The 25482-nt window shown below is 39.3% G+C and overlaps 1 protein-coding gene across 2 annotated transcripts in view; it reads left to right on the top strand.

Moving 5' to 3' along the window:
* The first annotated feature begins 7503 nt into the window (after window positions 1–7503).
* Window positions 7504–25482, top strand: part of LOC143034996 (piwi-like protein 1) — a 31737-nt gene continuing 13758 nt past the window's right edge. The window contains exons 1-9 of one of the 2 annotated variants that reach the window (XM_076201377.1): window positions 7504–7559; window positions 11437–11635; window positions 12933–13083; window positions 14723–14824; window positions 18202–18295; window positions 19282–19402; window positions 20536–20741; window positions 20829–20970; window positions 25171–25326. In XM_076201377.1, coding sequence (XP_076057492.1) covers window positions 11450–11635; window positions 12933–13083; window positions 14723–14824; window positions 18202–18295; window positions 19282–19402; window positions 20536–20741; window positions 20829–20970; window positions 25171–25326 — 1158 coding nt within the window. In that variant the 5' untranslated portion in view covers window positions 7504–7559; window positions 11437–11449. Of the gene's footprint in view, window positions 7560–7595; window positions 7635–11436; window positions 11636–12932; window positions 13084–14722; window positions 14825–18201; window positions 18296–19281; window positions 19403–20535; window positions 20742–20828; window positions 20971–25170; window positions 25327–25482 lie in introns of those variants that run through there. The other variant, XM_076201378.1, reaches the window with a different exon arrangement.

The raw sequence follows: 25482 nt of genomic DNA, 5'->3' as shown, positions 1-25482 counted from the left end.
ACACACACACACACATATATATATATATATATATATATATATATATTTACCTAGTTGTATTTACCTAGTTGTATTTTGCGGGAAGGGGAGCTATGCTCGTGTTGTCCCGCCTTTGTATCTTGCAGTGTCTAGTTTGTTTTTAAACTCATGAATGGTTTTTGCGCATACTATTTCATTGTCCAGTTTGTTCCAAGTGTCCAAAACTCTATGAGGAAAACTGTTTTTCTTCAGTTCTCTTCTATAGCTATGTTTTTTTATTTTCTTTCCATGTCCTCTTGTGTTTCTTTTGTCCCAGTTAAGTAAGTTCTCACTATCGAGTACCTCTGTGCCTTTCATGATTCTGTAGATGGTCAATAGGTCACCTCTCTCTCTTCTTTGCTCCAGTGTCGGTAACTCCAGTTTAGCCAATCTCTCCTCGTATGATAGGTTTGCAAGTGCAGGTGCCATTTTTGTAGCTGCTCTTTGGATTCTTTCTATTTTCTTTATATTCTTTTTGGTACTGGGGGACCACAATGTCGCTGCATACTCTAATCTAGGCCTTATCAATGTAACCAATATTTTTTTCATCATGTCTTCGTCCAAGTATGTAAACGCCACTTTTATTGATCTTAGCAAGTTGTAAGTCTCCCCGACAATTTTGTTAATCTGTATATCATAGGACAAGTCGTTCGTGATAATTACTCCCAAATCTTTTTCGGATCCTACTTTCTTTACTTCTTTGGTTCCAATTGTATATTGTCCTGATATTCTGTTTTTGCTTTTTCCAAACTCCATTATGCTACACTTCTTCGTATTAAAGTCCACTTCCCATTTCTGACTCCAGTTCCATACCCTATTTAGGTCTTCTTGCAGTGCTTCACAGTCCTCATCAGTTTCTATTTTCCTTAGCAGTTTGGCGTCATCGGCAAAGAAGCTCATGTAGCAGTTCACGTCCTCATCCATGTCATTCATATAGATAGCAAACATTATTGGTGCCAGCACAGATCCTTGCGGTACTCCACTGATCACCTCTTTCCAGTCTGAATATTTTTCTCTGAGCACTACTCTCATCTTTCTACCAGTCAGAAAGTCCTCTATCCATTTTAGTAGGTTTCCCTGTATTCCTCCTATGTGTTCCAGTTTTTTTAGTAGTTTTCTGTGTGGTACTTTGTCAAAGGCTTTTTGCAAGTCTAGGAATGCACAATCAGCCCATCCATTTCTTTCTTGCACTATGTCTATTAGTCTTGAGTAAAAGCATATTAAGTTTGTGGAGCATGATCTTCCTTGTCTGAATCCGAATTGTCTTGGGTTTAATATGTCATTGTCTTCCAGATGTTTTACCCATCTATTCTTGATTATTTTCTCACAAATTTTGGCAATGGTGCTTGTTAGTGATACTGGCCTATAGTTGGTGGGTTCTTCTTTGTTTCCTCCTTTGTGTATTGGTACAATGTTAGCGTTTTTCCAGTCCTCGGGTATCTTTCCTTCTTTGAGTGAGCTGTTTATTAAGATGTGTATTTTGTCTGTTAGTTCTTCTTTGCACTCCTTTAGAATCCAATTTGCAATACCGTCCGGGCCATGTGATTTTCTGACATCCAGCCTTGATAAATGTTCTGATATTTCCTTTAGTGGTATGTATGTATGTATGTATGTATGTATGTATATATATATATATATATATATATATATATATATATATATATATATATATATATATCAATGATAAAATGGATACTTAAAGAATGTAGGGATCAATTGGCGGACAAGATTTACAGCCTTACTGTATGTTCATTAAAAGAGAGCATAGTGCAGCATGATTGGAGAAAGGCTCATGTGGCACCAATTCACAAAGGTGGAAGTTAGGAGGCACCACTAAACTACAGGCCGATATCAATGACCAAAACAATAGTGAAATTACGCGAAAGGGTTGTGAAAGATCGGTGGGTCATATATCTTGAAGATATGAACAGATTGACATAAAGTCAGTTTGGCTTCAAATCTGGTTGGTCACGCGTGTCTAAGCTTTTTAAGCTTTTACTCGAGAGTGATTGAGGTTCTGAAAGGGAGAGAAGGCTAGGTGAACAGTGTGTACCTCGATTTAAACAGGGCTTTTGATAAAGTACCTCACAGTCAATTTATGTGGAAATTGGAGCATATTAGATATCCCTTTCGCCAATGTAATCTATCCCAATTAGTGATCTGAGTAGTGTAATCATATCACCTCTTTTTTTTTATATATTTTAAAGTTGGCAGACCCAGTGCTTTTAGTCATCCCTTATGTGGTTAATCTACTTGACTGAGGACCAGTTTGGTCGCTACATAAATTCACTAGAATCAGTACAGAGAAGAATGACCAAAATGATACAAGGACTTGGAAATTTGCCTTACGAAGAGAGGCTTAGGCACCTAAACTTACACTCTCTGGAAAGACGCAGAGTGCGGGGTGATCTAATAGAAGTGTTCAAGTGGATCAAAGGCTATAACAAGGGTGATGCAAACAAGGTCATCATAATAAAACAACAGGGCAGGACTCGCAGTAATGGGTATAAACTGGACAAATTTAGATTTAAGAAGGAAATAGGCAAGAATTGGTTTACTAATAGGGTGGTCGATGAATAGAATAAACTTAGTAACCACGTACTAAGCGCTGAAACTATCAGTTGTTTTAAAAAACGATTAGACAACTTTATGGATGGGGACGACAGGTGGTGATGGATACGGAGCTGCCTAGTGTAGGCCTTATGGTCTTTTGCAGTCTCCTTTATTTCTTATGTTCTTATGTTCTTTGTTTTCACTCGGTCTTCACTGTGTGGGGACCATACCATTGACGCTTATTCCAGTTTTGGACGGATCGGGGTTTCAATGACTTTTTTTATCCTCTCTTCGTCCATATAGTGAAAATCCACTTTAATCTTTTGAAGTAGTCTGTACGTCTTTCCCATAACCTTGCTGATATGTCTGTCAGATGACTGGTTGTCTTTTATCAACGCTCCCAAATATTTCTCCTTTTTCGCTTTTGTATGTTTTTTTTTTCAATGAATAGTTTAAGGATTGTCTTTTGTCGCTTTTGTGTTGCATTTTTTTCAAATTAATTTCTTATTTTTGGTTCCATACAAAAATAGTATTTAGATCTTTTTGCAGTAGTCTACCATCCTCCTCATTTTTCACTCTTCTCTTGAATTTTGTGTCGTCTGCAAACATTTGGCATAGCTTGTTGTAACTTCCATCATATCATTATTGGTGCAAGCACTAAACCTTATGGAACTCTGTTCGTTACTGCTCTCCATCTTGACATATTATACTTTATTACTGTCCTCATTTATCTTCCCTTCATACAAACATTTCATCCATTCGAGTAATTTGCCTCTCAATCCTTCAATGTTCTCCAGTTTCCACATAAGTCGACTGTGGGGTACTTTATTAAAAACTTTCTCTAGGTCAAGGTACACACAGTCTACCCAGCCCTCTCTCTCTTGTAGCACATCAATTACTCTCGAGCAAAAGCTTAAAAACTTCGACGCATGACCTTCCAGATCTGAAGCCAAACCGACTTTCAGAATGTTCATCTCGTGTGCGTGCGTGCGTACGTGCGTGCGCACGTGTGTGACTATGTGTTTGTGCATGTTTATATATGTACTGTCTGTGTCTACGTGCATGCGTGCGTTTGTGAATGTATTTTTGTACCCCAGGGCTAACGAAGTTCCCATAACCGAAGGAGCTTTCCAGGAACAGCGTCAATGCGATGCATCCCAATGCAACGCTGACGTCACCCTTGACTGCGGTAACGCCGCTCACAGATTTTCATTTCGGTTTGCAGTAGACGGATCTATTAGACCAATGGTCCTCAACCTGGGGTCCGTGATCCCTTGGGGACCCACAGAGCTTCACAAGTGGGACCACAAACCTGAGACTAGTGGTTGTTAGTGGATGCACAGCGATTAGATTTAGTGATGAGGTGGTTTCCAGTAGATTAAAGAACAGCAGTGCATAAGATGGGGAGTACACAAGGAAACGTGTTGAGAACCACTGTATTAGACAAAGGGAGACAAATATGAAGAAGAACGGGATTTCTTAAATCAAGACCTCTTTTTGCCCCAAGTCTGACCCGCGGGCCCTACACGATCAATATTATTGCGCAATATTCCACATTGTGCAATATCATTGACGATGTAGAGATGGTACTGAAGAATGACACAGTAAACTGAAGACATCAAATGTGCAGGCCAATCACGTTAGCCTCTTTAATACCATCCCTACACCGTCAATGATATTGTACAATACGGAATATTGCGCAATAATATTGATCATGTAGGGCCCACTTTAGACGAACAGAGCCGACTCCAGTACGACCGCCTACCTTTCTCTCACTGAGAAATATGAGACGCATCCCGATTAATCGAGGTAATTTTAAACCCCTTTCCCTGCTGGCCAACTTAAGTCAGTATTATTTAGAGAAACCACGTCTTTGTATTCCTAGTCTCTTTTCATCTGCAGTCCAAAGAGCGGCAACCCCCACCCAAAAATAAACAAATAAATAAATAAATAAATAAATAAATAAAAGAAAAGGAAGAAAGAAAAGGAAAAGAAGAAAAGAAGAATTTTTTTATATATACGTATATATATATATATATATATATATATATATATATATATATATATATATATATATACATACAATATAAACATACATGCATAAATATCCATATAAATATCCATGTACAATACCAAAAGGCCCTTTCCCCGTTATAAGAAAATGGCCAGCCAAGGCATCCACCCGATATTCGACCACCCCTCTCCCATCTACATCCATCCAACATCCATTTGTTGTCCCTTTTATCTTAGCTCCTTGTGGATGAAGGGTTATCCCTGACTCCCGGCCCTCTGCTCGGTTCAGAAGCAATGCAGCAAGAAGGAGGCTCCGGAAAGAAAAGAATAAAGTGTCAACGTAAGGGAAGTGTCTTGATATTTCCTTCTCGAAAGAGTCTACGTTGTAGATAAGAGTAAAAGTATCAAGGAGAAAAGTTTCAGGGTTCCCCAATAATCCTTGACTCTTGCAAAAGGTAACTGTACAGGAAAAGAAAAAGAAAACCCAGTGTTGTGTGGTCTGATTTCAGAAGAACAATCAATCAATCAATCAATCAAATCAGCCATCTTGAGTCCACTGCTAAACAAAGGCCTCCTTCATAGCATTCCATGATTCACACGACCGCGCCAACCTCTGCCACGTCACTTCTATAAACTTCTCAATCTCGTCTCTCCACCTTCTGTCTGGTCTCCCTCTTCCACGCTTTCCATCTCGCGGCGTCCACTCAGTAACACATTTGCTCCTTTGCTCATCAGTCGTTCGCACTAACTTACCAACTTACTTTACCTCAGAAGAAAACTGACCATAAAAATAGCAAGAGTAAATAGATGCAATATTGCAGCAAGCAGGAAGAAACTGAAGCTCAAAAAAATAAAAATAAAAAATACTTGAGTAAGGCGATTCTGTTCTGGCTAGCATTCAACGACTATAATAATTCTATAAATAACCTTATATGCATTCGTGGGCTTGTTTTGAATATTAGATTTCATTGACTGCGTCGGAGTCTAGCACAATTCTTGTGAGAAAGGAGTTGTGTTTGCTCTTAGTGTGGAGTTAGATAGCACTCTTTAGGTGAGATGGAACGAGATCCGATTTGACTGTATGTTGAAGTGCGGTCTTTACACTCACCGACGTTGCACGAATATTGATGCACAACGATGACCTCTTGAAGGTTACCTGTTATGAGGAGGCAGCCGTTTTTTGAGAACAAGATTCTTTGTTTTCTTAGTTTGGCAATGTATAATGAGGTCAGTTTAGGTTTTGGACTTGGTTGGGATGACGTTCTGTGTGATGATGTAGTTATATTCTCACTAGAAGTATGTCACACCATAACCGAAGCCGTTCTCATCAATCAAGAATAACCTTCCATCAATATACAGTTTCTGCTACATCTTTACCCAACGCCAGACGTCTTCCCTTCGGCTTAAAACGTCTTTGAGAAGGCCTCACCTCAGACAAAAAAGGCAAAAATAAAGAATGAAAGTTTTCAATCAGTCTTCACAAAAGAGTACGCTTTTTTTTTCTTTTTTTTTTCCTTTAGAAGAAGAAGAAGAAGAAAGAGATGAGCAAGAAATTGGGTGTGGAAGATATCTTTACCGTAATCGACGCTTTTTGCGTTAGAATAAACAAAATGTGAAATATTTTCCTGTATCCTTTCTGCAATAGGGACATTAAACAATTTTTTAATGTATTTATTTCGCAAGTCAGTTGCTAAAATCATGCCACCCTCTCTTTTGTTAAATTCTATAACATGATACTAAAGTATTCCTAATTAAAAGCCTTATATTGAAGAGCGGATTGGATTACATTTAATTTGGTAGCAAATATTCGTTATGTTGTGAACATCGAGCAAGCTAATGAATCGAGAAGATTCCGAATCACCAAAATTGGCGTGTACCCCTCAACACTTAAATATTTAATATCTTAGCTTCAAGAAGAGATATATCCACAGAATTATTGTCAATAGAAGCGACTTGAATGTCATAATTCATTTAAGAATCCTAATAGCAGATATATGTACCAACCGATCTGAAAAACAAACAAATAAACAAAGAATCGGGCGTTTTTCCTGTTATTTTTCTTATCCTTTTCATGTACGGGGAGCGTCACATGACATGAGATAGTAAACTAACGCTATTTTTTCTGCCCACTTCTATTGTTTTTTCAAATAATAGATTAAAAGGGCTTTCAGATGATACATTATTTGTAATGGTTACTCATGGATAAGCATGAAAAAAACTCTGAAATACTCTGAAACATGCTAAAATATATGCTAGATGCCAGTCGAGAATTGGCTTCGAATAGGTTATACTCATAAAAAGGGTGAGAAGACCCTCTGTATCCCGGTTTATTTCATGTTACCTCTCCTTTTTATTATCCAGACATAAAGGCTCAGAAATATATAGTAAAGTCAAATTGTGGTGAGAGGGAGCATATCAAGTCCACGGAATAATGTTAGACATACTGTTAAAATGTTCATAGAGAAGTCTAGATTTCTGGGAGCGAAGTCAAATTCTCGTTCTTCAAATGGAGGTTGGAGGTAGAATGTGGGAGAAAAAAAGCCCAATGTAATGACCCCAGATTTTGTCTACCATGAGGACGCTTTCGATTGTTTCCCGCCCATTGTTTCCTAGTACTCTCGGCTGGGAAGGAGGTAATAATTTATAATCAAATTCTATGCACACGTTCTTATAGATAGACGTAAAAATATTATAAATCGACACAATTTGTTTTAGTAAATGCCAGTCAAAAAGACGCTATGGCTAATATTATCATAGCGTTTTGGATACTACATTTATAGGAAATCAATTCATAACAGATGTAGTAAAATTTTCATATCATTACAGTTAAATTAGTAATTAAAATCTCAGTTTCGTATGTTGTATAATATGTGATCCATTAATTTTAATTTTATGAATTCTAAAGATATTTCCATTTTTCGATGCATCTTTCTCAAACGCAGTTGGAACCGCATACGTAACCAGACAAAATAAAGGTAATATTCTGTGTAGGGTATTTGAGAACGTATTGTTTTCCTCGAGATGTTATTAGCTACGGAGCAAGATTTAAAGTACAATAAGTGATTATTTGTAAATATACTTGATCCAAATAGAGGAAAACGTGTGCTGTTGGTAGATGAAATACACCGCAATTTTGAATGCATGATTCCATGAAGTTGTAGAAGAAAGTTACCCACATAAATTAAACTTAACTCACCTATTTAGGCAAGCTAAAAGGGCAAAAGAATTCCCACACATGATTGTGCCGTATGAATGATTTTGTGACGATTTTTGTGGTGTGCATACAGATCGTCTGATAATTAATTTTCACATTTTATGTAACCAGTTGGACCAAACACGTGGAACAAATTTTCAGTGGGGACTTGGAAAATACCACATACCTTCACTATATTTATTACCAGACCAATAAACTAATAGAGTCGAAGTTAGGTAGGCAGAAATCGTCCTGTTCTGGTTAAATATTCCAGGATCAGGGAATGGTAAATTCGTAGCATATGTACTCGTAGAGACATGATTGTAAATTTCTTCGTGTAGATCTCTGGAAGATGTAATTGGTTGTACGTACTGACCAGAAAAATTGCCTAATGCACAAGATATTCTTTCAAACATGATCTTGCTTAAATTGGGGACGCTGTATTTGAATATGAAAACTTAATTTACCACTTGCAAATGCTTAATTGCTGATGCAGGGTCCAGCCAATGAAATATTGGTTGTTGTGTGCATAATTTGAGTGTCTCCCTTGCTTGATATATAGAAGGTATTGGCAGAGTATGTTCTTAGTCCCTCAAATGTCAAATGAGGTGAGAAAACCAGGGAATAGGAGATAACCAGATAAGTCACGGTGAAGGTGGCCCAAGACTTGGGCCACCTTCACCGTGACTTATCTAGTTCTCTTCTATTCCCTGGTCCCAGTAAGGCTATTTGGGCCAAGTAGCCTTACTGGGGCCAAGACCTGTGAACTATGAATGGCATTTGCTGCAATTCTTCGTACATGGGAAGTTGACTGGCTATTGTTCCGCTTCACCCACTGGTGACAGTCGTACACCAATAAAACACAGGAAACTGCCCAAAAATTGTTACCCAAAAGCTTCTGTCCCAGTGATACAGAAACTTGTTTTTCACCTTTTTTTTCACCCAATTGAAAGTTTTTTTCTTGGAATTGTTAGGTAAGGTGAAGAGATATTGGACAATGAAAGTTTTGTTAAATATCAGCTTGTGTCCAGAAGTTTACCCTAAGAGATATTGAGAGGACTTAAGGAATCTACAAAATTCCAGAATCGCGCAAACACAGATATTTAACATGAAATTTGTTGTCCAGTAGTTCATAATCTAGTATAAACTAAGCTAACCTTGAGATGGTTTTTATTGGTAATGACCATGTCCAGTAATTTTATTTAATTTTATTCCTCCCTCCCTTCCTTCCTTCCTTCCTTCCTTCCTTCCTCCCTTCCTCCCTTCCTCCCTTCCTCCCTTCCTCCCTTCCTCCCTTCCTCCCTTCCTCCCTTCCTCCCTTCCTTCCTTCCTTCCTTCCTTCCTTCCTTCCTCCCTTCCTCCCTCCCTACCTCCCTCCTTTCCTTCCTTCCTTCCTTCCTTCTTTCCTTTTCCTTCCTTTTCCTTCCTTCTCCTTCTTCCTTCCTTTTCCTTCCATCTTCCCTCCCTCCCTCTCCTTTTCTTGGCTCCAGGCAAAGTGTGTAGATCTTTTTGCAAAAGTCTAAAGTCGTTGTTTTTCACTCTACATGAGAATTTTGTGTCATCATAGCTTCGCACCTTCAGTCACGTCATTGACAACGACAAACATTAGTGGCGCAAGCACCAAACATTGTAAAACTGCTCGTTACTTCTCTCCATCTAGGTATCTTATACTGCACTACTGTCCTCATGTGTGATCCCTTGAAAGAATCTTTAATCAGTTCTATTAGTTTTCCTCTAATTCATCCATGCTTCAGTTTCCACAAGTTGACTGTAGGGTACTTTATCAAAAGCCTTCTAGGTTGAGGAACACACAGTCTACCCCAGTGGTTCCCAAACTTTTCGGGCTTGATGCACCCTTGCCAAGCCTTTCAGAAGTCCCTGGCACCCTTATTAGAAAATATAAATTCTAGTTTGTCAGTCTTTTGTTGATTCAACTTCATTGTAACAAAATTGTCCCTGGGTAATATGAAAATACACATCTTTACACTGATGCTGCTTTAATGAACAAAAATGGATGACAATACAAAAATATAATTGTGACAGTAATTTTTGCCCTGAATTTTGCGGCACCTCAGTTGATCTCTTGGCACCCTTTGGTGCCGCAGCACACCAGTTGGGAACCACTGGTCTACCCATTCCTCTCTTCCTGTGCATCAACTACTTCAGTAAAAGCTTAGAAGGTTCAACATACACATTACAGATCTAAAGCCATATTGACTGATTGTCAGAATGTTCATTTCCATTGATCTTTCACAAACCTTTCACATAATTTCACTGTTGTGATGGTCAGTGATACCAGCCTATAATATAGTGTCTCCTTATTTCCACCTTTATGAATTTGTACTACATTTGCAATTTTTCAATCAAGTGTCACTATGCCTTCTTTTAATGAACATACAAGACTGAATCTTGTCTGCTAGTTGTTCTATCTATCTTTACATTCTTTCAGTATCCAATTTGAGAACTCATCAGGTCCTGAAGCTCTTGTCTAGTCCAATGATTGCACACACTTCTATATTTATAACTCCTAAGCCTGAATATTTGTTTCCCTTGCTTTCCTAAAAAAAGATTCTCTTGTGAAGACATATTGGAAACCTGCATTATTTCTCCCTGAGCTGAGGCATATTCATAGACCTTACCACCCACTGTTAACTTAATGATTACTTCTCTATTTCTCGGTTTACCATTTTTAAAACTAAAACAATATCTGTTCATCTTTGCATTTATCTAGGACATCATTCAAAATTGTATTATTCCTCCCTGCAATATCTTGTATGGTTGTTGTTGTTGTTCCCTAGACTGTCTGTCCGAGCAGTCGTGTCTCCCCAAGGAATCCCACAGCCGAAACTGGGTTTTCCCACAAATCCTTTATAGAGTGTATATTGTGGTGTTTGTGTGCATGATTGTGTATATGCACTCTTCCATTGTATTTTATGGTTATTGCCTACCTTGTTTATAAGCTTTTGTTTTATGACTTTCTCTTCCTCCATTTTCACCAAGCCATGTTACCTGGCCTTTATTACAATTTCACATTTTTCGTTAAACCCATCCTGTTATGCTTCTTCCACTAATCTTTGGCACATGTTTGTTCACTCCCAAGTGGTAAATGTTGAGAAAACATTTCCTCTTAATCCTGTGGTATTCCTGAATTCCTCCCAGTTTGCTTCTTCAAAGTATTTTTTCAACCCCAAGTAATCTATTTTCCCGAAAGTCTTCCTTGCCTGTATAATTCATTCTATGGCTCAATATGCACATCCTCCTGCTGAAATTAAATTGTTACATGTTCACTTTTTTCCTGTGGGGCAGAGGTAGTTTAAGGAGCTGAGGATGTGTGGTTCTTTGATTAATAGATCTAATGTGTGAGTGTCATCATCTCTTACCCGGATCACTTCCTTTACCCACTGGGTCATTGTGCATTTTGATCTCCATTGCTATAGTTAACAGGGTATCTCTTCAGGAATCTGCTTTGCTACGTACTATCCATTCCTCCTAATCGCAAATGTTCCTGTGTATACAAAAAGAAAGTTCAAATAGGGGTTAAAAGAAGCAAGGTACATTTAATTATACAAGCAACAGACAAGGTTGGATAATACCTGTGTTTTTAGCTTGATATATGATCAATTACTTGTATAAAGATGTTGGTATATGCTTCATTACAGAGTAAAATAATACATGGAAAAGCCAAATCCACAAGGAAGGGCCCGGGGTAGAGCCCGTGGCCGGGCTAGGGGTCAGCAGCAACAAAAGGGGTCTCAGATACGTGCACCAGGACAGGCGCCCCAATCAGGAGCTTCGGCTGGAGCGGCTGGTCAAGTAACAACAAAGCAAGGTGTAAAACCAAGGGAGGAGCAAGTACCAGTAAGTTCTGTGACAGAAATAGTTTGCATGAAAGTTGCCTTTAGTATGTGGGTAGGTGGGTGCATTTTCCTAATTGTAGTATACAGGTCCTGAAGATCTTCTTGCATCCAGTAATGTTGAAAAATTGAGCTCTTGGCTCAATTTTCATATCTTCTTAACCAGTGGTTCTCAAACAATGGGTCACGACCCAAAGTTGGGTCACGAGATCAATTTTGATGGGGCGCAGGGACACTGAAAATTCTCTCATTTTCAGAGTATTTCAAATACTTTACTAATTAAATTTTTCTTTTAACCGCACATTACTTATGTAATGTGTGTTCATCCTTCCCCCACATCCACTTTTTCATTTTGTTTCTATTTACTTTATTCTGGGTCGTAAAGGATTGAAGTTCCAAATGGGGTCATTCATAAAAAAGTTTGAGAACCACTGTTCTTAATCCTGAATTTTTGCTCACTTCCATTTCCTCGAGAAAAAAAAATAATAATGATAATTCTCTTTTGTTAAGGCAGATAGAAATATTCATGATTTCCACCTTAGATGAGACCTCCTCAAAGCCCTCACCACCTATTATTAGATTGATGATTATATCCATGTCAATTTACCATTAATACATAAATACACATAACATGGGCTTTTTCCCCTGTACAAGGGAGGTAGCCAAAGTCAAAAGCCGCAGTTCCACTCCCACCCATTTCATTACCACCCACTCCACTTCCATTCACCACCCCTCCCTCCCTTCCTCTTTTCTTGACTCCTGAATGACAGGTCATCCCTGCATCTCGCGCATTGCCTTGGGTCAGAAGCAATGCAGCAAAGCCGCCTCATTTAATCGGTGGACCCCCCCTCTCCATCCCCTTGTGCAGAAAGAGAAGACGGGGAAAGAAATCCTTTTGGGCTACGTCATTGATAAACCTGTGAAACTGTTTTGGTTCATTGCTGGTTTTATCAACAACAACCCCATTTAAAAGTACTTTCCGCCTTGCAGATTCTTGTATAGTTATTTCTAGCTTCTTTGGAAACTTCATTTAAATTTATAGCTCTTTCTCTTCCTCATTTTTCTCAACCCATATCCCTAGCATTTTCTGCTATCTCACAACATTTCTTTAAACTGTTTCACGGTGTAGATGTATTAGTGGAACCTTTAATAAAATTATCTTTAGGTGCTTTGGTCTGTAAGAGGGAAAAAACCTTTGGAATATAGTGTATGAATGTATTTATGGAATATAGCATCTAAGGAAAATATAAGTTCAGGAAAACGGCTACCTCAGTATCAGTTAATTGGAATCTTTTTCACAGGTGTCAACGGTTAGTCGAGCATCATACCGAGGAGTGGCGACTGATCGTCCTGGTGGTCTTCAAAGTCGATCACAGGCTGAACAAGAAATGACTGCTGCCATGGGTGCTGTGAGCCTGAAGTCTTTAGGAAATGGCAGTAATGGCAATGGCGGTTAGTTAATAATTGGTTTAATGTTTCACCAAATTATTTTAGTGCTGCAGTTCTTCATAATTTATGAAATTCGATTTTATTATTGACCTTTGGTCTTCATAGACATTGCACAGTGGCAAATTTATTGTGTGTGATTGTGTATTTACTAAATATTTCTCATTGTAGTTTACAAGAAAGGAACAATGCTTATTGGGTCCCATTTTCTACTCTCCATTTTGTCATGCCTAGCCTGAAATTCATGCACAGTTCCAACTTATTATATATCCTTGATTTCGTCATCATGTTCAGATTTTAATTCATGTATTGTTCAAGCTTCAGGTATATCACCTAAGCAATTCCAAGTATTTATTCATCTTAAGATGACATCAGCATTATGAGGTGTGAATGGGTGTACAGAGATACTGATATTGATGTCCTGATTATATTTATTTTGTAGTTGTAGCTGAGTGTAACCCCTGTATTTTGTGAACAGGCATGATTGTATTTTCTGTGGTTATCAACATTTGTGGTGAAAGAATGAGAAATACAGCTGTAATTTTATATTTTGTAATGTGCATATTGTAATCATCATACATCAGGCAGCTTAATGTGTACCCAACTATTTAACTCGTATTGAAGACGTCAAAGCGTACCCATCCTTGATCATGAGGTTTCTTTGGTCAGTACAGACTACCCCCTATAGTGACTTTAACCTCTTCAATATGGGCCAAAATCTTGTGGGCAGCATTAGCTGCCAGACGTGCGATGTTGCGTCATAATACTCGCATTATAAAGAATAAAGTTACCGCTGTATTGCTCATTCTCTTTTCACCTGTGAATTTTGATAACCATAGAAAATATGATGAAGCCAGTTTACAGGTTACGGGGGTCACGCAGGAACAACTACAAAATAGATATAATCAAGATGCCGACATCGGCATCCTCACGTACCCACTTGCTCCTCATGACGCCTACGTAGGTGTCATTATATCGAAGGGGTTAATATTGTAATTATATTGCCTCTTTCTTTTCGCTCTTTAAAAGTTGGCAGGCCCAGCGCTTTTAGACTTTCCTCGTATATGGTTTATCTTCCAGGCTGGGGACCAGTTTGGTTACTACCCTTAGTGTTGTCTCGATCTTGCCATGATTTAGTTCTCTTGCTCTTTTTTTCTCTTTTTCTCTTCTTTCTCTTCTTCTTCATCCATATAATGATAAGCCACTCTAATCTTTTGCAACAGTCCATACAGTCTTGCAGACGTGTCTGTCAGGTGATATTTTGTATTTTATCAAGACAAGTCTCTTTTGCTTTTGTAGTGGGTTCACTTTTAAAGGAATTGTTCAAGGATGGTCTTCAGCTGCTATTACCCATTTCAGGTACTTCGCATGTATTGATATTGAACTTCATTTCATGGTGAAACATTGAACTTCACTTCCTATCCTTGGCTCCATGGTTGTTTGTGTCGTGACTAATTGTTGCGTTTCCAGGATTGTTTATTTTCATACGGGGTGAGCTTTTAACACCACAACTGAAGAGGTGCTAGGAGGGTGAAAGAAGTGAACTAGTGGCAGATAAGATAAAGGGAAATTTTCCACCAAATAGGGAATAAATTATCAGAGCTTTGAAAGTGTGAAATATGATTGTGGATGTTGCGCTTTGCAGGGAATGGAAATGGGAAGTCAGTTGGCAGAGGAGCCATGAGAGGTCGCAGGGATATAAGCAACATCATATGGACCAAACCACAACATGTCCTAGATAAGAAAGGTAAGTGTAATTCCTCAATTATTATTTTTTCTCCATATTTTTGAATAGCAAAGTGAGGGAGGCCAAGAGAAGAGTGGATGCGAGATGGGATCAGTGTCTCGAGAAGTTTGAAGTGACAGGAAGGAAGTGAAGATTGCAAATAGGTGAATGTTAGAAAGGAGAGGGTAAAGGGAGCTGAGAGAGTTGCTAATGAAAGAGAAGACAGTGAGGAGATGTGTGGAATATTTGAAAATGTTCGAGCCCTAGATTTAGGTGGTTGAAGATGCTAAGAGACTTTGTAATGGGTGAGGAGAAAGATGCTTTTGTAAATGAGAACATAGTCATTGAAAGGAATGTAAGCTTGAAAGATACTTGGATTGGATGGGTGTTATGTGGTATTTATTGACTGGTTGTAGTAGTAATAGTGAAATGGCATGTGATACTGTATGGTTTACTGTCTAAAGGAAGGAAAAATCTTGGAGTGCATACATAGTTTTCCCATGCAAAGGGAAGGGAGACAATTTTTAATGCAGTTGCTTTGAAGGTGCTGCAATGTCCAGCTTGCAAGCAACTGCTGTGTGTGCCAAAACAAAGACAGAATGGCAGTGCCCCAAGAAGATGGATGGCAGTTATCCAAGCTCCGCTGCTGGCACTAAATAGACCACTTATTTGCCTCCTCAAGATGTCTCGCCTGGCCTTCAGACTGGGGCACAGTCACTTGTTTCCTTCTCCCACAACTCCCTGATATATTGCATTCCTTTTTATTTTTTTTTTTTTTTTTTTTTTTTTCCTCTCTCACTCTCACTCTCTCTCTCCTCTCTCCGCTCTCTCCTCTCTCTTCTCTCCTCTCTCTCTCTCTCTCTCTCTCTCTCTCTCTCTCTCTCTCCATTATCAAGAAGTTTTTGGCTACCTCCTTTGTAAGGGGGAAAGCCTTTGGTATATGTATCAAGAAGTCAGTACTCTGGCACCTGTCCTTCCACATACCTTTGTGATGTACATGTACCCTACAAGCATGCTTGTAGGTGCAAGTTGATGCATGGTAGAGTTGTGTGGTAGTTCTTCTGACTCAATACTTGTAGGCTAGGATGGGTCATCCCAGTTAGGTTGCGTCTGGTCAGGCATGAGGTCAGTCTCTTGTATATATACCCAGGGCTGTGGAGTCGGAGTCGGAAGGAATTACGGTGTCACTGGAGTCGGAGTCGGTAAAAATATACCGACTCCGACTCCAGTTAAGTTTACATTTTATAAGGCTTTCGTTTAGTCTGTGGAGTTATGCAATGCACACTCCTTATAAGTAGATTATATATAAAAAAGATTTTTTTTATATAAAATGTAATAAATCTCATCGTCTTATCTTCGAACCCCCAAAACGTCCTTGTGCAACACTGGCTTTCAAATTTATACATAGAACGATAAACATCCAAAGTATTACTTGAATAAATTAAACACCTCCATTTTACACACAGTCACGGGAGCTGTAATATTCCTGTCAAGTTCCAAATGCATCGTTTCCATCACTCCATCAGTTTGGTGGTTTTTCCCACTGCTGTGTTGTCAAACAGTAGGGTAATTATAATTTCAACTGTAGACTACTGCAATAATACTATCTCTTCTCTCCTTTCCCCTTCTTTTTTCTCCTGTATACTTTTTAACATTGAATTATTGAAATAAGGATATTTAAAGTTGAAAAAAAAAGTTTCACACTTCAAACATGTTCAGCTGTATCTTGTTTTGTACGCGTATTGATAAGATCAGTTCCAGAACCAGAGCAATGTCCATCGCAATAATCGCATAGCAGTACCACTATGTAGTTAACCCCTTCCATACGGTGCCGCACACGTAGGCGTCATGGACTTAGATCTCGGTGGCAGCAGCCAATGCCAGCCGTACGACGTGTCGTAATAATACTCGCATCATAAAATATAGTCACCGCTTATATCGATCATTCTCTCTTCACCCGTGAATTTTGATAACCATAGAAAATGCGATTACAAAAGAATTAGAAAGAATGTCATTATGGAGGGGCGACTACAATAAATATAATCAAGACGCCGATATGGCAGCCTCGCGAATACACTCGCTCCCCATGACGCCTACGTGTGCGGCACCGTATGGAAGGGGTTAAACCAAGAGGTACTTGTGTCAGTCATTTCAGTACATTAAGACACAAGAAGGTATGAAAACACATGATGGATAATGATACCCAAAAAGTATGTATGATACATATACCTTTCAGTATCATACATGTTCAGCTGTAACACTGGCCCTTGTACCGTACTCGTATCAATAAGGTTTATTTTCTCTATATTTACTGTTTCCTTTCAAGAAATTTGCCTAAGCTTCTTTCATAAAGTATTTTAATTTTTTTTTATTTTGTATTTGCAAAACTATATATGTAGAAAAATCTTGCATTATATTCTTTTATCATTAGGTTTGTATATCCTTTACAAAGGTTATATTTCAACTTTTGTTATAAAGAACAGTATTTTTGTTTTTGAAATGTACTTATCACTTATTTGCAAAGATATATATTATGGCAAATGTCTTACATTAGATTTTTTTTTTTTTTTTTTTTTTTTTTTTTTTTTTATACTGAATTTTCTTCAATATCCTTTCAAAAATTGTCTCTACTTCACTTATAAAGTATAAATGAAGAGGTCAAACATAGGAAAGCCACACTATAACATATATATTATTTGATATAAACCAGTTATAATGATACAAGTCTACTCAAGATTGGAGTGTATGTGTGTTGTATAGGCTTTATAGAATAGGTAGGCCATAATCAGTTAATTACATGAAGAGTCAGTCAGAGTTGGTGGTGCCAAAAATAGAGGAGTCGGAGGTTTTGTGTTCCGACTCCACAGCCCTGTATATACCACCTGCCCCAAGTGGGCAGGCCAGTCAGATTCAGACAGTTCAGTCAGTCTGTCTGACCTTTCTACTGTAGCGCGTCGCTAGGCCTTCGCAGTCGCATTTGGGGATCACGCCACGACTGTCCTTAGGCCAACGCACAAGTATCTACTAGAAAGTGTTCTCTTATTACTGAAGGGAAAATACAGTGGTTTCTTGACTTGTGTGTTTAGAATATGCGATTTTGGAATGACATGAGGTAAAAAAAAATATATATAAATTTGTTCATATTACATGGATTATTTTGAACACAATAATGTAAAAAATCAAGTAAACAATAGTAAAACTTCACATTTCAATATACATGATTTTTATGTTACACGAACCCTTTAGGAACGTATCCCTCGCATAAATGGAGAAATCCGTGTATTATGTGTACGCAATTTCTCGCATTGATGTTGGGCTTTGCAGTCAAATATCCATGCTGGACTTAAATGTGATAGTACATATTGATAAATTGATTTTATAACCTGTCTCTTCAACAGGAAAACAAGGTGAAATGATAATGCTGTTATCAAATTATTTTGTGCTGCACAAAGAACGTGACTGGGTTCTATGTCTTTATCATGTTTACTTCAGGTAAGTGGTCAGAGTAGCAGCTTGCTGATAACGTGCAATTTAATTTGATTTATTTTATATATTTTTATTGTATTTTATTTTTTATTTATTATTATTATTTTTTTTTTTTTTTTTTTTTTTTTTTATTTTTTTTTTTTTTTTTTCTCCCAATAATGAAAAAGTATTGCCTCAAGCTACACTGGAAACCCACAGTCCCACAATGAATGACAGTGGTCTTGAACTCTTCCATAGGCTCTGGAAGGAAATGGACAGTTGGGTATTGTATTGGTGTGGGACTTCTATGAAAATAGCAAAGTAGGAGGAGGGGAATACCTGCCAGTTTTCAGCTGCACTTGTTTGAAAAGGAGGAGGAAATAAGTTGGTCAGGAGATAGTCAGTTACTTGGAGCTGAGGTGTTGATTGAAAATAGTGACATCGGGGAGAAATACTTTCACTCCCCCATATTGCCACCTTTCTCCCTTCTTTGCTCAAGAGACCCTTTGTGCTTCCTTGCTCTGCCTCTCTCTCTCTCTCATCTCTATCTCCTTTCTCCTCTCTCTCTCTCCTCTCTCTCTCCTCTCTCTCTCCTTTCTCCTCTCTCTCTCTCTCTCTCTCTCTCCTTTCTCCTCTCTCTCTCTCCTTTCTCCTCTCTCTCCTTTCTCCTCTCTCTCCTTTCTCCTCTCTCTCCTTTCTCCTCTCTCTCCTTTCTCCTCTCTCTCCTTTCTCCTCTCTCTCCTTTCTCCTCTCTCTCCTTTCTCCTCTCTCTCCTTTCTCCTCTCTCTCACTCCTTTCTCTCTCTCCCTCTCCTTTCTCTCTCTCCTTTCTCTCTCTCCTTTCTCTCTCTCCTCTCCTCATTCTCTCTCTCCTCTCCTCATTCTCTCTCTCCTCTCTTTCTCTCTTTTCTCCATATGCCCAAACCACTTCAACATGGTCTACCCATCCAACAGCTTCCCACCCCAGCAATCCACACCTCTTGATAATATTTCTTTACTGATTTGGCATTTCAGCCCAGAGGAAGATCGAACCAAAGAAAGGAAAAAACTCCTGCGACAACACAGGGAAGCCCTTGGAGAAAATTACATTTTTGATGGGATGCAGTTGTACATGCCAAAAAAGCTAGGAAATGAGGTAAGGTACTGCAGTATGTTAAGTTATAGTTGGTACGTGCATATCAAAAGCCCGGTAAAGGCATAGCTGAGTTGCTTTTTAATTTAGTAGGATTTGTTGGCCATGGCCTGAAGAGGATTTATTTTAATTATTCAATTCCATGCTACAAAGTCCTCTGTAAAAAGGGGGCATCGTCCTAGCACCCTGATAGTTGGGAGTTTGTGATGTTAAACCTAATCAGGAGGTGCTCAGATGAGAGGGAGGGTGGGAGGGGTGTGGAGTGTATTTAGGGATGAAATGGGTGGGAGTGTTTTTATGCCTTTCCCTTGAAAGGGGGAAAAAGCCTTGGTATATGTATGTATTATTATTATTATTTGATCTATTTCTAGCATCAAGAAATCTGTTTTTCATAGTCTGCAATGTATTTGAAAGTAATATTGCCCAAACTAATTCCATAAGCAATTTCAAAGTTAGTTCATGGAAAAAGAGAGGATCTTGGTATGAATCCTGTCTTATTTTTTTGCAATTGGGTAAATACAGAACTACACACAAGCAACAACCAAGGGGCCTTAGGTGACACCACTAGATTTAGCCTTTTCTAGGCAAAGCCAGATGAGAACCTTTGCCTCTTGACTCAAATCATATGAAATAAAAAAACCTTCTTTACCAATGACCTAGTGATGTGTCCCGAACTAAGAATAATCAATCAGTACAGAAGACTACAATTTCCAGACCTCTCTTGAACTTTGGCCAACCTGGTGCCTGTGACTAGACATCTCAGGGTCTCGTACAAACGAGATCTGCTACCCATAGATTGAGAATTAGGGAGGGTGGAGGGGAGTGGAGTGTATTAGGGATGGAATGAGTGGGAATTGGTTTTTATGCATTTTTCTTTGTGGCTACCTCCCTTGTAAGGGGGAAAAAGCCTTTGGTATATGTATGTATGATGCCCAAGAAATAACATGATATTGTATGTATGAAGTGGGTGGGAAGAGGAAAGACGAGTCTTATTCCGAGTTTTATTCTTGACTAGTTTCGCTACAAGTTTGTAGCAAAACTAGTCAAGAATAAGACTCCAGTTTTTCCTCTTCCCACCAACCTCAACTTACCAGAATGTCACAACATGTAAATGGGTGTTTTTGGAATTTCTACAGGTAACAGAACTTTCCTCCAAGCGAGAAGATACCGGAGATGTGTATCAGATCACTATTAAGTTTATTAGGGAAGTAGGACCTCTGGAGCATCAATTTATTCAAATATTCAACATCATAATTCGAAGGTGCCAAGACTACCTCGGTTTGAAACTGATGGGAAGAAACTATTATGATATGAGAGCTGAAACACGTGTAGAGAAACACAGGTAAGTGTCGAAATTAGTTGGGATTGTAATGATGGAAAGTGATTTTATGTCAACATTTCTAATAACTTAGTAATATCTTAATTTCAGAATTGCTGTATGGCCAGGTTATCTCACTGCAATCAGACAGCATGAGCAAAATTTAATGATGAACATTGATGTTGCTCACAAGTTTCTTCGGATTGAAACCGTGTATCAAGTTCTGAGGAAGTGCAATAGAGGAAGTAACTATGTAAGTTGTTAGAACTCCCCAACCCCCTCCTGCTCTGTCTACATACACGTATATATATATATTGTGCTGGTAGCATAACTGGAAGCGTATTGTTCTCGCATTCAGTTGAGAGTTTGAATTCTGTACTCCTCTCATTCCCAGCAATCCAAGAACATGGCCAAGCTGATGGCCTTCGTCAAAGCTGTGCGTTTCCTGGCTGATGCTCCTCACCTTGTGTGTGTGTGTTTATCTAATTGTAGCATACAGGGCAGTAGACAAGATGCAGGGATGACCTGTCATCCAGGAGGTGCCAAGATAGGAGGGAGGGTAGAGGGGAGTGGAGTATGTAGGGGATGGAATGGGTGAGAGTGGTTTCTATGCCTTTGTCTTTGGGGTACCTCCTGTGTAAGGGGGAAAGCCATCGGTACATGTATGTACTGTATTTTTTGGACCATAGGGTGTGGGCAAAATCCTTAACGTTGGCCAGAATCGGGTGGTCCGCCTTATTGTGAGGTGTGGCTTCAGTGCAAAAAAAATGCCTTGGATAGTGACATACTATTTTGACACGTTTCGTAGCTAGCCTGCCGACGGCAACAGTGTATAGGCCTAGCAAAAGCTATAACCAAGATGCATGTATCTTGACAAGAAAATTGCGAAAACTTCGACAGTTTTCGAGTCCATGCCACCGCATTCATTCACGCTATCATGGCTATGACATGATAGCATCCACAACACAGACAGCCATTTTGTATTGGTCTAGTCTTGCTCCACTCCAACTGTAGTCATTTGGGTATTTTTTTTTAGTTTCAACCATGGGCGCAATATAGCAATAGAAAATTAATTATTAATTTTGTAGATTAAAATGTTTCAACGTAATATGCAATTTTGTGGCTGGAAATGAAAATAAAAGATACCTTGCTACAAGCAAATTTGCTAAAGAACAAAGTCGGTAGCATAGGAACGGGATGCCATCTTGTCGTCTGTCAATTGACGGCCTCGGTACTTCCGACAGTACCTCGCCAGGTACATTTTCTTAAAGGAATGTTATGGAGCAGAGATACATGCATTCCTTCAAGCTGCAAGAACTTTGTATACCCCAGAAGCTGAGAGAGTGATTGAAAAGCCCACCAACATCTCTCACGACAACAAGGACGAGCCGGATGACATTTAATTTGCAGGTAATGATTTATACGCAGGTTAGGTTAGGTTAGATGAATTTATCATCCTTTCATTTCTTCAACGTCGGCATCTATCATAAACATGGCATACCATTTGTCCGACACAACTTCATTACTTACGAAATCTGTTTTAGCACCTTTTTTCCGCTCACAAAATTGCATATTACATTGATACAATATAAATTACAAAATTAATAATTAATTTTCTATTGCTATATTGCGCCCATGGTCGAAACCGAAAATTCCGGGAATAAAACTGCTGTTGGTTTTATTCCCCACAATTCCTGTAACGTGTTTATGTTGTTTTTTAGGGGTATTGGTAGGGCAGACTGTCCATGGAGGTGGTCTGATTTCACTGACCAAAATAAAAAAGTATATCATTTATTTTTGTACATACATATACCAAGGCTTTTTCCCCCTTCCAAGGGAGGTAGCCAGAAAGGGAAAGGCATAAAAACACTCCCACCCATTTCATCCCTAAATACACTCCACACCCCTCCCACCCTTCCTCTCATCTGAGCACCTCCTGGATGACGGGTCATCCCTGCACCCTGCCCACCGCCCTGGGTCAGAAGCAGTGTCGCAAGACACAGTACATCCACAGCGAGGCCGCTTCATTTAATCGGCGACCCCCCCTCTCCGTCCCCCTTTGCATATAAGGCGAGGACGGGGAGAAATCCCTTCGGGCTGCGTCAAAATTTACTCACACATACTACCCCACCCCCCACTTCCCCGCCCATTCCTCCTCATGCAGTCACAACATCATCCATATACAACCATTCTCCACTCACCTCTGTCTTCCGTCCTCTCCCTTCCTTCCTCAACAGACATTCCCCTCTTCCCCAAAGCCCCCTTCACCCCATCCATCCACCACATCCTAGGACGTCCCCTCATGTTCACTCCCTCCACATCTGCCTTCCATACCTCTTTTACTAGTCTTTCTTCACTCATTCTTTCCATGTGACCAAACCATCCTAATATTCTTTCATCAACCCTATCTCCCAAATCCTTTTTCACCCCTGTTCTCCTCCTCACCTCCTCATTTCTCACTCTATCTATTTTTGTAATTTTGCTAAATCCCAACCGATTTTTCTCATTCAACAACGAAAATGTTGTTCTGAATGCACTCACTTATGCATGATTATCCGATGATGAGACCAGGTGGGCCTTATGGTCAGGACGGGGAACAGCAAATTACGGGTGTGCCTTGTGGTACGAAGCGCCTTATGGTCCGAAAAATAAGGTATGTATGTTGTATTATACAGGAAAGGAGCAATGCTTATTGAGTCCTGTCTCCGCTCCAATTTATTATACCTGGCCTCGAATTCATGTACAGTTCCAACTTAATCTATATCCGTGATTGTGGTTATCATATTTAGATTTAGAGGAAGAGCGAGAGTAAATGTGTTTGAGAGGATGTGTCTGAGAAGTATGGTAGGGGTTATTAGGCTGGATAGAGTGAGAAACAAGGAGGTGAAGAGGAAAGCGGGGATGGAAAAGGAGTTGTTGTCGTTCCCTAGACTGTCTGTCCGAGCAGTCCCGCGTTGTTGTTGTTGTTTGTTGTTGTCGTTCCCTAGACTGTCCGAGCAGTCCCGTCTCCCCAAGGAATGCCATAGCCGAAACTGGGTTTTCCCACAAATCCTTTATAGAGCGTATGTTGTGTTGTTTGCGTGCATGATTGTGTATAATGCAGTCTTCCATTATGTGTTGTATGGTATGGGGTGAAGTGTTACATCCTGGGCAGCTGTTCACAATGCGGTCATCCAGCCTCTCCTGCTCCAAACGGCAGCAACCACCCCTGGCCACCGGCTCTACACAGGAGGAGCAGTCCCGCGTTGGGAGATATGGTTGATGAAAAATTATTGGGATGGTTTGGACACATGGAAAGAATGAGTGAAGAAAGATTAGTAAAAGAGGTGTGGAAGGAGTGAACATGAGGATGACCAAAGATGAAATGGATGGATGGGGTAAAAGGAGAGATGTCTGTTGAGGAAGAGAAGACAAGGTAGGGGTGAGTGGAGAAGAGTGTATGGATGATGCTATGATGCATGGAAGGGAGTGGGTAGGGGATGGGGACAGGGTTAGAGAGTATCTATTTACCTAGTTGTATTTTGCGGGAAGGGGAGCTATGCTCGTGGTGTCCCACCATTGTATCTCACAGTGTCTAGTTTGCTTTTAAACTCATGAATGGTTTTTGCGCATACTGTTTCATTATCCAGTTTGTAGTGTCCAAAACTCTGTGGAAAACTGTTTTTCTTCAGTTCTCTTCTGTAGCTATGTTTTTTTATTTTCTTTCCATGTCCTCTTGTGTTTCTCTTGTCCCAGTTAAGTAAGTCCTCTCTATCAAGTATCTCTGTGCCTTTCATGATTCTGTAGATGGTCAGTAGGTCACCTCTCTCTCTTCTTTGCTCCAGTGTCGGTAACTCCAGTTTAGCCAATCTCTCCTCGTATGATAGGTTTGCAAGTGCAGGTGCCATTTTTGTAGCTGCTCTTTGGATTCTTTCTATTTTCTTTATATTCTTTTTGGTACTGGGGGACCACAATGTCGCCGCATACTCTAGTCTAGGCCTTATCAATGTAACCAATTTTTTTTTTTATCATGTCTTCGTACGAGTGATATTTAGACACAGCCTGAAAGGATTTCTCCCCATGTTTTTTTTTCTGCATGAGGGGATGGAGATGGGGATTGTCAATTAAATGAAACAGCCTTGCTGTGGATATGCTGTGTTTTGCTGCATCACTTCTGACCCAAGGTAATGGGTAAGATATTTAGGGCATAGAATCAATAGGTTGAGAACCCAAGCATTGCAAAACTAGTGTTGTCAGTGCTTCAGGCTTCTGGACTGCTTTCTGATTTGGTGTTGCATCTGTGTTGTATATTATATTTGTACAATTTTTTTAATTCAAGTATATTTTGTAGGCTTCTCATCATAAACCAATCATAGTGTCTATGCTTAGAACAGTGTTCACACAGTGCCTTTTGTGTAGATGTGAAGTTTGCATTTAGCGTCCATTTATCTGTAATGTAAAAACAAACTTGCAGAAGTCTGATGCTGTGGCTGTCTTACTGGGAGCCATTGTGATGACAACTTACAATGAAAAGACCTACCGTGTAGACGACATTGCCTTTGACTTCACGGTTTCCAGTAAATTCCCATATAAAGGAGGAGAAATCTCTTTCATGGAATACTACCAACAGGTGTGTAGTTACTTATTCTTTGGCATTCAAATCCTTGTTTATTTTTAAGTGATATACTAGATGTAAGATGTCATATTTTTCTTCCAGATTTTATTAACCAAATTGTATACAAGAAAATTATTACTGGTGTCATGTCTCTTACTATCCAGTTAACCA

The sequence above is a fragment of the Oratosquilla oratoria genome, chromosome 18, assembly GCF_046742065.1.
Source record: "Oratosquilla oratoria isolate Oo_2021 chromosome 18, ASM4674206v1, whole genome shotgun sequence".
Classification (NCBI taxonomy): domain Eukaryota; kingdom Metazoa; phylum Arthropoda; class Malacostraca; order Stomatopoda; family Squillidae; genus Oratosquilla; species Oratosquilla oratoria.
Note: the sequence above shows the minus strand (reverse complement) of the source record. Positions and strands in the feature narration are given on the sequence as shown.